Source organism: Chanodichthys erythropterus, chromosome 23 (assembly GCF_024489055.1).
Source record: "Chanodichthys erythropterus isolate Z2021 chromosome 23, ASM2448905v1, whole genome shotgun sequence".
In the NCBI taxonomy this organism is placed as follows: Eukaryota; Metazoa; Chordata; class Actinopteri; order Cypriniformes; family Xenocyprididae; genus Chanodichthys; species Chanodichthys erythropterus.
Window position 1 is genome coordinate 5,768,662 of NC_090243.1, and position 15,251 is coordinate 5,783,912.

Below are 15,251 nucleotides of genomic sequence, written 5' to 3' on the forward strand. Positions count from 1 at the left end.
TCTACCAGCATTGTGTTTGCGATCGACTGGCAGATCGCGATCGACCTATTGGGCACCCCTGCTATACAACAAAAGAATTGCAATTGTTTTCTGCAGGAAACTGATCTGTTGTCTGAGTGATTTTTAATGATTATTTACCGGTGAAGGGTGAGAAACTAGGTGATTTTTGTCAAAGAGCCACATGTGGTTTGCGAGCCATAGGTTTCCACATTGGTAATAATTCATAATAAATAATCAAGCCTCAATATTGTCAACATTTTATCCAACAAAAAGTGCAAAATATATACTTGAGTGAATAAGTTTCCAAATTTATTTTTTTTAAAGAAAAAAGTAAATGGTTTTCTTTAAATTGAAGATTTTCTCATTCAAGTAACAATTAAGTAAATATGTAATTTCACACATTCTGGATCCATGTTTGTCTATGGCAATATCCCCCATCAAGTTTTATTTAATGAGACCTAATAAAAACTGAAAATATGTTTTCTTAAAAAAAAAACAAAAAACACATTTTGTCGTTTATATTTTGTAAATCCACCTTATCCTGCAACCATAATCTTTCCTTCCCACCTTAAAGAATCACAAGATTCACCCTTCAAAAAGCTGTTAAATTAACATAACCTATGTCTGAAATTGACAGACACTTTCTTTTCAGAATGATTTTTGCTCTCTACCGTGTCCGCTCAGGGATTTCCTATGCTCTGAGATGACTAGAGTTCCTGTCCTGAAATGATAACATTTTATGTCCTGATGTTCCTACATACTTGCATGTTCCTACAAGTAAGAGTGACATTTTGTTTTTTTTATTTATTTGTGGATCAGTGGGATGATGTGGACATAAATAAAAGACTGTCTCAGGAATGTGTTTTATGATCCTGGATCAGAGGCTTGGGAACAGGGGGGTTCTCAAAAGAATAATACACAGTAAAGGCTTGATTTATTAATCAAGTACAACCGGTGGGCTTTCTGGATTCATAGTGCTATGGTATGCCACAAATAAACAAAAAAATGCACATTTTACCTGTCATGTTGCAGATGACTTTAAAAGGCCCTAACGGTCCGCTTCCATCTGGGTCAATCCAGTAGGCATCAGATGATCTTCCCAAATGCTTGTAGGCCTCACAGGACTGCTCATATACAGCTGGAAGAAATAAATACAGCTTTATTAAATAATATTCACATTTTTATTAGCATTTCTTCATTAACTTTATTACAATCATACATTATAATCTATCATTTTTGGAGGTTCACCTTCAAGCATCTTAATTAAAACTCTTAAAGGGTTAGTTCACCCAAAAATGAAAATTCAGTCATTAATTACTCACCCTCATATCGTCCCACACCCATAAGACCTTTGTTCATCTTGGGAACACAAATTCAGAAAACAAGATATTTTTGATAAAAAAAAGTGGTTCAGAGCTTGTATCATCAAACTGCCAAAGTCGAGTGAACCACTGAAATTTTGAAACGTTTCGAAACACTTATGACGTAACAAAGCCTTGTTTACTGAAATCACGTGACTTTGGCAGTTTGATACACGCTCAGAACCACTGATTCGAAACAAAAGATTTGTAAAGCTTCATGAAGCAGTGATTTGAAATTGATATTCACTAGATATTGTTGAATAAAGTCGTTATTTATTTTTTGGGTGCACAAAAAGTTTTCTTGTCGCTTCATAACATTGAACCACTGTAGTCACATGAACTGTTTTAAATGTCTTTATTAGCTTTTTGGGCATTGAAAGTGTTAATTATCCTGCTGTCAATAGAGGCCTAACTGAGCCATTAGATTTTATCAAAAATATCTTAATTTGTGTTCTGAAGATGAATGAAGGTCTTACGGGTGTGGAACGACATGAGGAACGACATCAATTTTGGGTTTAAACCCTTTACATTTTAGCAAATAAGACAATATTTTTCTTTTATATTAACGTTTTCCAAAACTGTGCTATGTGGACTAGTGATGGAAAACTAATTAGAATGAAGTGTGACTTTAAAATACCAATTCTGCACACATTATGTTTGCAGATTGCAATCTGACAATATCACCATAGTGCTTTAGAGCCTGCCAGCCAGAACAAACGCAAGGTAACTATCCCAGCAATCAAACTCAGAAAGAACAGCAAAGTATTTAGTTAATAACTACTGAATGACAGAAACAGCAACTTTCTTGTGCAATAAATAGAGTAAAATTTATAATACAACCTTGTTTTTGTATACATAGAGGTTTGAGGGAAGTAGCTCAATAGAGTTCAACATCTATCATATTGACTTATGTGTAACTGTTGCAGCTAGTCACTTCTTCACTCCATCTAACCCCTGAGGTCCTAAAAAAGTTTCACTGAACTATTTCTCTCAGAACTGATCCCAAACAGACTGCACAGAGAAAACAACAGACATTTTCATATAAATCAATAGCTCTGTCTAAAAACCCAGTGAGCTTTTGAAGTAGTCATACTGTAGTAGGTGCCACTCTAGATGTGAAGGTCATTCTGAAAGGTAGGCAGCAGCATCACGTTATTTACAAAGAAGGAAATTACATCAATAAAATATGTATCAATTATGGATGTGGTGAGAGAATTGCACTTACATTCAATATTGAAAATGATCAATACAAATATTTCAACGTAATTAAAACGCAACATGCTAACGTCAAACTCTACTAAAACCAATGCCGATTCAAGTCTCCCATGCTTCCATTTTAGTTGGTATTTCAAAATATAATTTAAACCTGGTAACAAACAGAACATTTTAGAATTTTGTGTTTCAGCTGCTACAAAAGCAGTGGAAACAAGAAGCCATCTACATCATTAACATCTCATTCTTGGGTAAAAGCAAACACAGGGAAAGCGAATACTTTTACATAGAACCCTGACATTTCTCAGAAAGGTCTTCTAGATGTTAGTTAAACAGAATGATGTTTCTCCTGTGCATTTCCCATTCTCCTTTTTCCTTCATTTTACAGAAAACACAAGGCTTTTCTTTGTTCTCTGCCATTTTTGTGGTAGTGCATTTATGTCACATGCTGAGGTTTAAATAAAAGAATCCGGTAACACTTTATTTTAGGGTCTTTGCTTATTAGCATGCATATTACTAGAATATTGGCTATTTATTAGTACTTAAGCACATACTGTATTAATGCCTTTTTCTGCATGACCTTATTCTTAATCCTACCCAATACCTAAACTTAACAACTACCTTACTAACTATTAATAAGCAGTAAATTAGAAGTTTATTGAAGGAAAAGTCATAGTTAATAGTTTATATGTGTTTCCTATACTAAAGTGTAACCAAGAATCCTTCATTTCTTAGAAGGCATGACAGGTATCAGAATAAACAACCAGAAATACTAAAAAGAAGACACAGTCTTACATGTGTGACAAGTGGCTCCAGTGTACCCCGTCCCATCACAGGTGCATGTGAAGCTGTCCCAGGTCTGACTGCATCGGCCTCCATGTTCACAGTAGTTTGGCATACATCTGAAAATCAGTGCAGATCAGAATAACACATTTAAATGCATGTGAGGTAAAATGCTAGACTACCATATTTGATCACTGATCAATACATTTAAGTTAAAACAAATTCCCATCCGTTGTGCTGTTTTAAATAGAAGAATATGTTTACCAAGTTTTTGCTCTTTTTTTTTTCCAGAGTAGCAACCGTTTTTAAAACACATTTAATAAAGCACTCAATGAAACACATTACTGATTGCCAGCATACAGGGAGTGCAGAATTATTAGGCAAGTTGATTTTCTGATCATATTTTTTTTCCAAGCACATTTTACCAATTCCAATCCACATCAATCTTAATAACTACTATTAATATTGTTTTTAATCATTTATAAGTTATATATAATTGTTCATGAAGGCTGGAAATGAAAAATGCCCTATATTCAGGTGTGCAGAATTATTAGGCAGGTTTTCTTTTACAGATAAAATGAGCCAAAAAAGAGATTTAACTCAGACATAAAAGTAAAAAATTATTAAATACTCTTGAGAAGGACGCAATACTAATGTAATACTAGAAATTGCAAAGTTAAAGCATGACCATTGGACAGTGAAATGCTCATTGGGTCAGCGGGGTCATACAAAAACAGCTGGAGAAGAAAAGACACGTTAACTGCAAAATAATTAAGAATTAAGGTGAAGAATTAAGTGTGAAACCATCAGGAACCCTTTAGTCTCCAGCGCCACCATTTCCCAGTACTGAAACCTACCTGGAGTCTTCAGAAGTGTGAGGTGTCAGGATCTCAGAGACTTAGGTTAGGTGAAGAATCCTAAAAAATGACCCGCTCTTAATAAGAATCACAAGCTGAAGTGTTATAAAGTACATGAAGACTGGGTTTTTATAGGCCTTATAGACAGCTTGAGAGTGACTCCTGAAGGACCAGCACCACATCCTCTTGTACCACTGTTTGAAGAATTTATCTTCCAGAATCTGGCAGTAAGTTTTGGAAGATCATTTAGTCCATCTCTGCAAGATGGACATTTCAGGATAAGAGATGGACTAAAAGTGAATTCCCACACCTTACTGCCAGATTCTGGAAGATAAATTCTTCAAACAGTGGTACAAGAGGATGTGGTGCTGGTCCTTCAGGAGTCACTCTCAAGCTGTCTATAAGGCCTATAAAAACCCAGTCTTCATGTACTTTATAACACTTCAGCTTGTGATTCTTATTAAGAGCAGGTCGCTTTTTAGGATTCTTCACCTAACCTAAGTGTCTGAGATCCTGACACCTCACACTTCTGAAGACTCCAGGTAGGTTTCAGTACTGGGAAATGGTGGCGCTGGAGACTAAATGGTTCCTGATGGTTTCACACTTAATTCTTCACCTTAATTCTTAATTATTTTGCAGTTAACGTGTCTTTTCTTCTCCAGCTGTTTTTGTATGACCCCGCTGACCCAATGAGCATTTCACTGTCCAATGGTCATGCTTTAACTTTGCAATTTCTAGTATTACATTAGTATTGCGTCCTTCTCATGAGTATTTAATAATTTTTGACTTTTCAGTCTGAGTTAAATCTCTTTTTTGGCTCATTTTATCTGTAAAAGAAAACCTGCCTAATAATTCTGCACACCTGAATATAGGGCATTTTTCATTTCCAGCCTTCATGAACAATTATATATCACTTATAAATGATTGAAAACAATATTAATAGTAGTTATTAAGATTGATGTGGATTGGAATTGGTAAAATGTGCTTGGAAACAAAATATGATCAGAAAATCAACTTGCCTAATAATTCTGCACTCCCTGTAGTTGAAAACACTGAGAATGTGTTGAAGAGGATGACAATGAGTCATTTACTTTATGAGGGTCTTAATGTCACAATGGTAAAAACAGCTTTTGTACAAAACTCAAAAATGTATACTAATTCACTTTTACCACTTTCAACACTTGTTTATCTCACTTTGCTATACACAGATAAAGTTAAAAAAAAAAAAGACAAATGGAAAAAAACTCAATCAAATGGACACTCTATAGCAGGGGTGTCCAAACTCAGTCCTGGAGGGCCACTGTCCTGCAAAGTTTAGCTCCAACTTCTCTCAACACACCTGTCTGAAAGTTTCTAGTATGCCAAGTAGACCTTGATTAGCTGGTTCAGGTGTGTTTAATTGGGGTTGGAGCTAAACTCTGCAGGACAGTGGCCCTGCAGGAGCAGGATTGGACACCCCTGCTCTATAGGGTAAAAAATGTAAAAAAAAAAAAATATTATTTGTATACTATTATATTAGTTATTAATATTTTGAATTAGCTTTTTATTTTTTAAATTTAAGGCCCGAGCACCGATGGTGTTAAGACCCTATTGGAATTGCTCTTGTTTCTAGTTTCTATTGTTTCTTATTATTCTTCTCCAAAATGAATTGCATTTTTGAGGGCCTAAACATGCTCAAAAACTCACAAATCTTTGCACACATGTCAGAAGTGGTGAAAATTTACATCTGATGTAAATCAGTTTCAGAATTAGTTGAGGCAAAATGGCTTGATGGTGCCACAAAATTTCAATGAAGTTCCCTTTGCGCTACGTTTCACATACAGGTAAGAAATTTGGTAGACACATGTAACAGCCCAATACCTACAAAAAAATCTCTTGGAGCAAAGTCTGAAAACCAACAGGAAGTAAGATATTTAGAATTTCCTCTACAAAATGTTTGCAGTTTTTACCATTTCCAGTCATTGTACTTCCTCCTAAAGCTTTAATCAGATCAGCATCATGTTTGGTCAGTCTAATCTAATCTATTTAATCTTGAGTTTTCGTTGAACGCCGTGTCCATGGCGGCGTGTCTGTGGTCATGTTTCGCCATGAAACAGGAAGTTGTTGTAACTTGAGCATACAATGTCCGATCTGCCCCAAACTTCACATGTTTTATTAAGAGTCCTGGCATGAAGATATCTACATGGCAATATTCAGTTATAGTAAAAGTTCCACCTGCTGGCAGCAGGAAGTGTGGCACACCAAAAAGACTGCTATTTTTCACCCATATTTACCTGCTTATATGCATGTCTCCCACTATTTACTGTTTTCCTAAGGCCATTGGGTGGCAGTTTTTATTTTGTGCTTTTTTATATTCCTATTTAGCTTTTATTTATTTATTTTTATACATTTAGTACTTCAACTTTAACTTATTTTATTCAGTTAGTTGCCAGGGCAAAATTTCTCATTTTTGTTTAAGTTTAATCTAATAAGACCAAATTGATGTAAATATTAAAATAAAGAAATTACAAATATCAGGGACTTAGTTCAGCTACAAAGCCCAATACTGTACATTGCAAGTGCAATAATCATAATCTATCAGGTTTATATATTCAGGAAAATTATGTGAAATAATATACTACCAAATTTTCGACAGCATTCCCCCTTAACCCCTAAAACAAACAAACAAATAAAAAACAGACTGCTTAGCATCTCATCAGCAGTAAAAAAGTATATAATTTCCACATGGCAATTGCACACACACAACGTTGTTTTCAAGCCGTGCAGATTTGCCATCATCTTTTATCTTAGTCTCAAATGAAATCGTAATTAAAGCTCTAAAGTTAAAACAATTAACGGCTTCACTGACTTTCTCCTGAACTTAATTAAGAAACAGTCATCTTCAGAGGTGTTTTCAATTGGCCAAGGATCAAAACTGAAATCTGGTGATGTGGCACTTGTTCTGTGCAAAAATTGTGCTGAACGCTAGCTGTCCACTTCCACAGCTCCTCATATAGTCCTGCCAACTGCACGTCAAATCCATTAACACGGCAAAATGCGGTATGAAATGAAATTAGGGAACAATCCCCTTGGAGCTAATACTCATTAGGCCGATGTCTCATAGGAGGAGCTATGACAATGAACCTTAAGTCTGACAAGTTCTTTGGCACTGCTATTGTTGTACTTTTTCAGAGCAGTGCTGTCAAACTGTAGTTTTCGTATAGAATGACATGTCTCGATTAATTGGGTTACCTCATTGGCCATCTGTGCCTGGAGGAGAAAGGTACAGATAGAGTTTACGCTGTTCATTAATCAAACTCAACTGCAACAGAACAGTCCCTGGAAATTTGTGGCCACTGATGACTCAGTCCAATAATAAAAATTAAGTGTGAGTCGACAGCAACTGTCACTGGGAGATAAGACCTTGGTAATAGCTTCTTGGTAATAGATTCGAAAAGATCCGTGGTTATAGCTCAGCTTTCACAAAAAAGAAAGTTACAAACATTTCACTACTGTTCCTTGCCAAGCAGAGAGCCAGAGATTGCAGAGCAGTGAGCCTGAACAAGCATTTCCTGTTGCATGGTCACTTAGCTTTCCAGAGATTTCCATCACAATTCCCCAAGGAAAGATAAAAAGTGCAAAAAGTAAATGTGCATGTTTGTGTTTAGAAAATGTCTTAGTGATGATAGGAAAACTATTACTGAACCAGATTAACGCAAACATTTTCTTATATGTAGTGTTGGAAAGCCTGATTTATAGTAAAAAAAATAATCCCAAACATACCTCTCTCAAGTGTGCCATCCGAAAATTTGATTCATTTAAGTGAATCATTTCATTCACTCAGTTATGCAACAGTGGAAAGTCTGATTCATTCTAGTAAACTGATTCATTCTAAACGTTCCTCTATCACATGCATCACTGGGAAATTTGATTTAATGGCTGTGACAATGCCACTGACAATGAACCTTAAATCTGACAAGTTCTTCGCCACTACTATTGTCGTACTTTTTCAGAGCAGTGCTGTCAAACTGTAGTTTTCGAATAGGATGACTTGAATGAATTGTTTCATAAACATTCCCTCTCATATTCAACAGCAAAATGTCTTAAAAAGTGATTTATTCTAGTAAAATGATTCATCTAAAAAAATCCATATACATGAAACACTGGAAAATTTGATTAATTTAAGTGAATCACTTCATAAACATTGTCTCTAATATGCAACAATGGAAAGTCTGATCCATTCTAGTGAATTTACTTAGTGGTTTATTTGGACAGATCATATAAACAAAAACAGTCCAAAGAGATTTATAGATTCAAATTCCTGTGCATCATTTATAATCTCTTTTTTCTTTTCTTTTTTTTTTTTTTTTTTTACAAAAATAAATGAATAAATAAAATAATATTAATTAATTAATTAATTAATTAATTAATTCATTCATTCATTCATTCATTTTGAAGCTGCATTGAAACTGCAATTTGGACCTTCCATCCAGTGAACCCCAATGAAGTCCACTATATGGAGAAGAATCCTGGAATGTTTTCCTCAAAAACCTTAATTTCTTTTTAACTGAAGAAAGAAAGACATAAACATCTTGGATGACATGGGGGTGAGTAAATTATCAGGAAATTTTCATTCAGAATGAACTAAATCTTTTAATCCTACCCAATACCTAAATTTAACCACTACTTTACTAACTAATAATAAGCAGTAATTAGGAGTTTATTGAGGCAAAAGACATAGTTAATAGTCAGTTAATAGTGAGAATTGGACTCTAAACTAAAGTGTGGGCAATATATCTTAATTTTTTGTTTTGAACATGAACAAAAGTCTTATGGGTTTGGAACAACATCAGATTGATGACAGAATTTTCATTTTTGGGTGAACTAGAATTTAGCTCCCTTTTCAAAAGAGTATCACAACTAGCATTTCAACTACCATACCAAATTACAGTTTCAAAGAAGCTTCCCCAACCCTGGAGACCATAGCATCGTTTTTCTCTGCTCTGGCTGTTTACATCCCTAGCTGTGCTTTTGTAATGGAAAGTGACAGTTTTCTAATGCAACCATTATGAACAGCGAAAGCACGTGGCTTAAAACGCCACTGTCAGATTAGACTTGTTGGGGTGAGACACCAATCTGCATCTCCTCAGAGATGGGTGCAGATTAGCTCGTAGCCCCTCTCGTCCCGTCTCACCCTCTCACACCCCCGACTCGACACGCCATTACGTCAAACGTTTTGCACAGCTATTTAGAATGAGTCACATTCTAAGAAGGCCTCTAGAAGTTCGGCAGAACAGCTTATGCGTGAAATAGCTTGATATGAGAGAAATTGATATGTGTGAAAACTGTAGGGGTGAGAAAAAGAAAAAGAAAAAACTCTCCCATAGAAGGAGAGGATGTGATTTGAGCTGTATCTAACTGCAAGGTCGTGTGTGTTAGTGTCTTCCTGGTGGGAGGACATGGAATATTCTTTTACATGTCAAACACAGGGACACGTTTGGTAAAGGAGATTGATAGTGCATCACCTGGCCTGATGAAAACGAACATAAAATCAATGGCGTGGTGAGCGGGTGGCCCCCCTTTCGATCCCGCATAATGAGTTTGCTCCTCACTGTGCTGGCACTGCGGAGCTTTGCCAGGGAAGCATCATTACGCTGACGGAAAAACACACAGGGAAAGCGTTCAACAGTCTCTTGCCTCCTCTATTATTACAGTTCACTCTGTTAAGAGCGAAGGGAGGGAGGGAGAGCGATCTGGTCTGATCTAATACAGGAAAAGATTTTCCTCTGGGGACTTACAACTAACTGTATTGCAGTAGAAACCATAATCTCAAAAACATAAATAAACACCGCAGTACAGACAGAAAGTTCATCTGAAACATCATCTAAATATTGTCAGGGCGAGAGTTGTGAATTTAAATGGCAGAAAGACGTGCAGAATGAACTGATCTTGTCTTTAAATCATGTTGAGAATGTACTCAGCCCTGAGCTATGAGGCTAATGAGACGCATTAAAGAACAATGCATCTTTACACACAATTAAAGTGGGGTTTAAGCTTCTAACTGAGCTGTAAGGAATCTAATGGAATGTAAACAATGTATCCATATGTGGGTCTTTACCACTGAAGAGCAACATAAATGAGCTACAAATATAAATGTTTAAATGGGCAAATGAACACAAAGCAAGCAAACAGATATTCTTTGCACTTAACGTGGGAGGCCGTTAATGTCAAGTCAAGTGCAGTTTAACCTGAGATTACTTACACACATTAGCGCAATTCCAGACCGATCCCATGAGGAATTTACAAGGTGGCGATTCCTTATGAATTTGTATGATGTGATTCATGTGAAAATGTATGCATTAAGATCCACCCTATAACCCTAACCTGGGGCGTACAAATTCTCTGTTTTTCACAAGAGCGCAATGTTAAAGGTCCAAATATACACATGACAAAGTTCTTTTTCGTTCTTTGCTTCGGAGTAAAAAGAAGTTTGAAATACATGACTAGCGGTATTTAGATGGAAATATAAATATGTGCTGCACCTGTTCCTCTTAATAACGAAATAAACACAACAAAAATGAGTTAAGAAAGCATCTGATCATAGCGATGTAGATATGTTTGCACAAGCTCTGCAGTTCAGCACTCCAGGCAAGTCAGATCAAGTTTATTTAGGCTATATAGTACATTATATAATAGGCTGTCTAAAAGCAAGCAGCTTTACATTATGAAACATTAATAAACAGTGTCAGTGTCTCTTTCAATTAGAATCACCATTTTTATTTGCACCATAAAGCGGCTCTCCAGTCAATTCATGTTTTACTTGCGGTCATCTGACCTCGACGGACTAAACAGAAGAAATGAAGCGGAGAACATTTCCACCTCAAAGAAGGCGGAGCCTCAGAGCACACCTGCCTATTATGTCATCATCATAGACCAATGGTAGTTCAAAGGTGTTTACCAGTAGAATGAAATTTTCTTGAAAGTTTGCTTTGACAAGCTGTTTCGAACTCCCGAAATGAACTCCAAAGGAACTTCGTTTTGGCCTGATTTTGTTTGAAATGGTGTCACACCAGTTGTTTCTTCAATTTCGCTTGAATTATATTGGGGCGTTGATTGCGGCAAAAGGCAAATACTGTACCTACCGTGAAAAAGTCATGACCTATTATGAGACCAAAAGGGAACAGAGACGTTTTTCTACGGAAAAGAATGACACTTTAAAGGGATAGTTCACCCAAAAATAAAAATTCTGTCATCATTTACTCACCCTAAAGTTGTTCAAAACCTGTATAAATTTCTTTGTTCTGTTGAACACAAAGGAAGATATTTTGAAGAATGTGGGAAACTGAACAGTTATGGGGCGCCATTAGGCATGTGACGGTATCAAATTTTCATGTTGCGATTAATTGATGAAGCTTTTATCATGGTATACAGTATTATCACGATATTAAAATAAGTTGCAAAACAATTTTTGTCAGTTTAATAGGTTTAAGAACTCTTTTTGTAATAAAACAAAAACAACTCTGACTGAAATTTTCAAACAGATTAAAATGCAAAAGAAGGCTATAAAGAACAACAGAAAACACTTGACTCTATTTAATGCATTAACTAAGATTGAGCAATAGCTACATTTGTTACAGAAAGTGTTATTTTTTGTTAATGTTAGTTTAGAAACACAGCTGATCATTGTTAGTTTTATCTCAGGTCCATTAAATAAGTTATTTTGATTTTAGTAATGTTATTACACAGTAACTAAGAAATTAACGTTAATTAATAATAATTAATACTTTATAAGTATTTTTATTGTCAGTTTAGTGATAATGAATTAACATGTTAACTAATGAAGCTGTATGTTTTCAAAGTTTTACTGAACAATAACAAATAATCAGAACATTTCTAATCATTAGGGCATGTTGTAGTCCAGATTAAAATATAAAAATGTTTAGGTTTGAAAATACATATCCTTTTAAGTCTTTTTTAAGTATTCAGTATTTGGTGGTGTGATGAACAACACTGAGATTACAAAAAAAAATGAATGGCTGTTTGAAGCATTTTAAAAACTTCACTAGTACAGTTACTTTGTTTGCACGATTTCCGTAGTAACCGCTGCACACTGCTGTTCCATCAGCGCCCTCTGCTGTCAGAGAGTGAACGCGCTGTTTCATTCAGCTCGTCTCCTTCACTCGTTCCGCCATGTGTCACATGGACGTTGGGATTGTTTACATCTGAGCGCGAGTCCTTTTGACGCAGAATTGTGCATTTTATACGATTGATGGGTAAAGTATTCTTAATTGCCTTATAAAAAATTTATAATTGGTAATAAATTATTATTTACGGTATTCTGAAGTGCCCACGATTACAATATCGTGCATATTCATTATCGTGATTTATCTCATTACCGAATATCGGCACAAGTCTAGACACCATTGACTTCCATAGTATTTTTTTTTTCTACTATGGAAGTCAATGGTGCCCCAAAGCAGCCTGGTTACAAACTTTCTTAAAAATTTCTTCCATTGTGATAAACAGAACAAAGAAATGTATACAGGTTTGGAACAACTTGAGGGTGAGTAAATGATGACAGAATTTTCATTTTTTGGGTGAACTATCCCTTTAACAATGTAGCCTACAGAGCACCTGGTTAGGAATATTTTCCTATGGAAGTCTCTTGTTATGTTTCCTTCATCTCAATAGAATTTAATTACCATCAAACAAGATACAAGATTTTTTTTTTATTTCTGATTTACCCCCATATGTGCAATGATGTTTATGAAAAAAATAAAAATAAATTATATAATCAACAAACAGATTGTTCTATTTAACTATTTGAAGGGTCAGGTTGATGTTAAATTATATAAAGACAAATCTGATTAGTTGTGATTAAAAGCAAGCTGCTTGACCCTTAATTGTCTGTAATTTGAAAGCAAATTACAGTTTTCTTGCACAATGGATGAATACATTATCCCTCACATCTGCTTGGAAATCCTCCTGCCTGGACGATGATAAGTTATTTCATGAAAACATTAAAGATACAAATGGAACAGTCAACATATCTACCTTGAAATGCAGTGCTTTTAAAAATATTGTTTTTCTGTTTTGTTTTTATTTATATTTTATTGTTTTTATCAAACCCTGTAATGGGTTTGGTGGATTGTGTGTCTTTTATTTTAGTCTTTTTATACAGCTTTTGTTTTGGAGGTCTGTTCATGTTCTTTGTTAACAGTCCTGGATATGCCTACTTACCTACTATCCATGTTATATAATAGACAGTATTTATAAAAAAGGTGGTATAAATAACAGCTACAATGGTTTCTTGTTTCTCATGCCTTGTTATAAAGCTCCATTACCAGGATTTTCCTCTGATGTATTCACAACAATGTGGCACCCAAACAAAAACGCTAAGCCTTGGAGTGTGTATGTAAAAACAATCTAAAGATAACAACCAAGAGCAGGTCTCCTGTTCTCGCACAGCATCTGCACAGTGATTAAACTCCTCATTTGCCATTGAAGTCAAGGAATGAAGAAGGTCAACCCCAGGGAGAGCAGGCAGACCGCGACAGATCCGGCCCCCAGGGCAGATGCTGCCAGTGGGGATAAAGCCACAGTCTCAGTCTGCTGCACCTGATAATCACTGTCTCAGCCAGTGTTTGTTGAAAGGCAGGGCAAGGCAAGAAGGGTTGGCTCTGACCTGTCAATGATGGCACACATGTCGAGGCTGACGTTCTCGAAGGCTCCCATTCTTCCCTGCTCCACTGCGGTTAGGTCAGCCAGCTGATCGTCCACCTGAATGAGCTGCATGCAACCCTGGAACGAGCGCTGGATGGGAGATGCTCTGGTTCTCAAAAAATAACCTAAACATACAAACACACAGCAAAGATGTTATATGCCAAAAAAAAAAAAAAAAGATTGACTATAATAACAGATGGAATAACACTGACATATATTAAGATTAAGATAACAATTGCTGAAAAGCGCTGTCAACTTGAATACACATTTTCGTTTAAGATCTGTATTATTTTGTAATATTTTTTAAATAAGTTGTTAATGCTCACCAAGCCTGCATTTTTGGGATAAAAAATACAGTAAAAACAATATATTGTGAAACACAGTATCGTTAAAATTTTGTTTTTCTGTATTTTAAATTGTAATTTATTTCTGTGATGCAAAGCTTTATTTTCAGCATCATTACTCCAGTCTTCAGTGTCTCATGATCCTTCAGAAATCATTCTGGTATGCTGATTTGGTGCTCAAGATATTTATATATATATATGGTGCATCCAGAGTTCGCGTCAACTGAAGTCCTCGCAGGGTTTTGCGCTGATGCACAAATTAAAGAACACAGACGCAGTCAAATCATTTACATAATGGCCAACGCAATCTACCAAGAGCAGTGCAAATTAGCATTGGGTCGCAAATAAGCAGAGCTGATGCTCATTAGGTGCGGGTCGACACAGGCGCAATTTGTTACATGTAATATACAGATAACATCTTCCTCTGGAATTCCAAAGAAATCAAGTGGAAAACATTTTCTCCCTTCTACCACGCGATCTCTGTTCTCTGCAGTGTCTCCTCCTAGCAGCAACAATTGGAGCCATGTCACAAAATGGGCTTTTTTTGGGTGTTAAATAATGGCACAAATACCAATAAATTGACTAGCGCAAACATTAGTAAATCGCGTTGTGTGATTCATTAAAATAACTCCTCCCATAAATTTTGCGGCTGAAAGGGAAACTCCTACAAATGCATATGCAATAAGGTCAGCCACAAAAACAACTCAGTCCATGCCTTTTAAGCACTATTTTTGCACTGCATGTCTTTAGTAAAGTAGTTTTTTAACGCCAAAAGAGGGTTTACGCTGATACAAGCTGTTAGTAAATCTGGCCCGATTTGTGGCCAATAACAAATTGTTACGGTTGCTGCACAACCAGACACGACAGAGACGAAGATAACGATAATAGCGATACTTTAATAATACACGGGAGATTACTACAAAGGGAACAGCATTTAGACATCAACGAGAACGGACAAGGAGTGAAGGAGAACACTAGGTATATATACACAA

The 15,251-nt window shown here is 35.9% G+C and overlaps 1 protein-coding gene across 1 annotated transcript in view; it reads right to left on the bottom strand.

The window, feature by feature from the left end:
• The window catches only part of cntnap2a (contactin associated protein 2a), a 301,573-nt gene that overhangs the window by 192,763 nt on the left and 93,559 nt on the right, over positions 1-15,251 (bottom strand). Inside the window, exons 10-12 of the mRNA XM_067378732.1 lie at positions 13,878-14,040; positions 3,369-3,475; positions 1,019-1,138 (exon numbers count right to left, since the gene is read on the bottom strand). Coding sequence (XP_067234833.1) covers positions 1,019-1,138; positions 3,369-3,475; positions 13,878-14,040 — 390 coding nt within the window. The remainder of the gene's footprint in view (positions 1-1,018; positions 1,139-3,368; positions 3,476-13,877; positions 14,041-15,251) is intronic.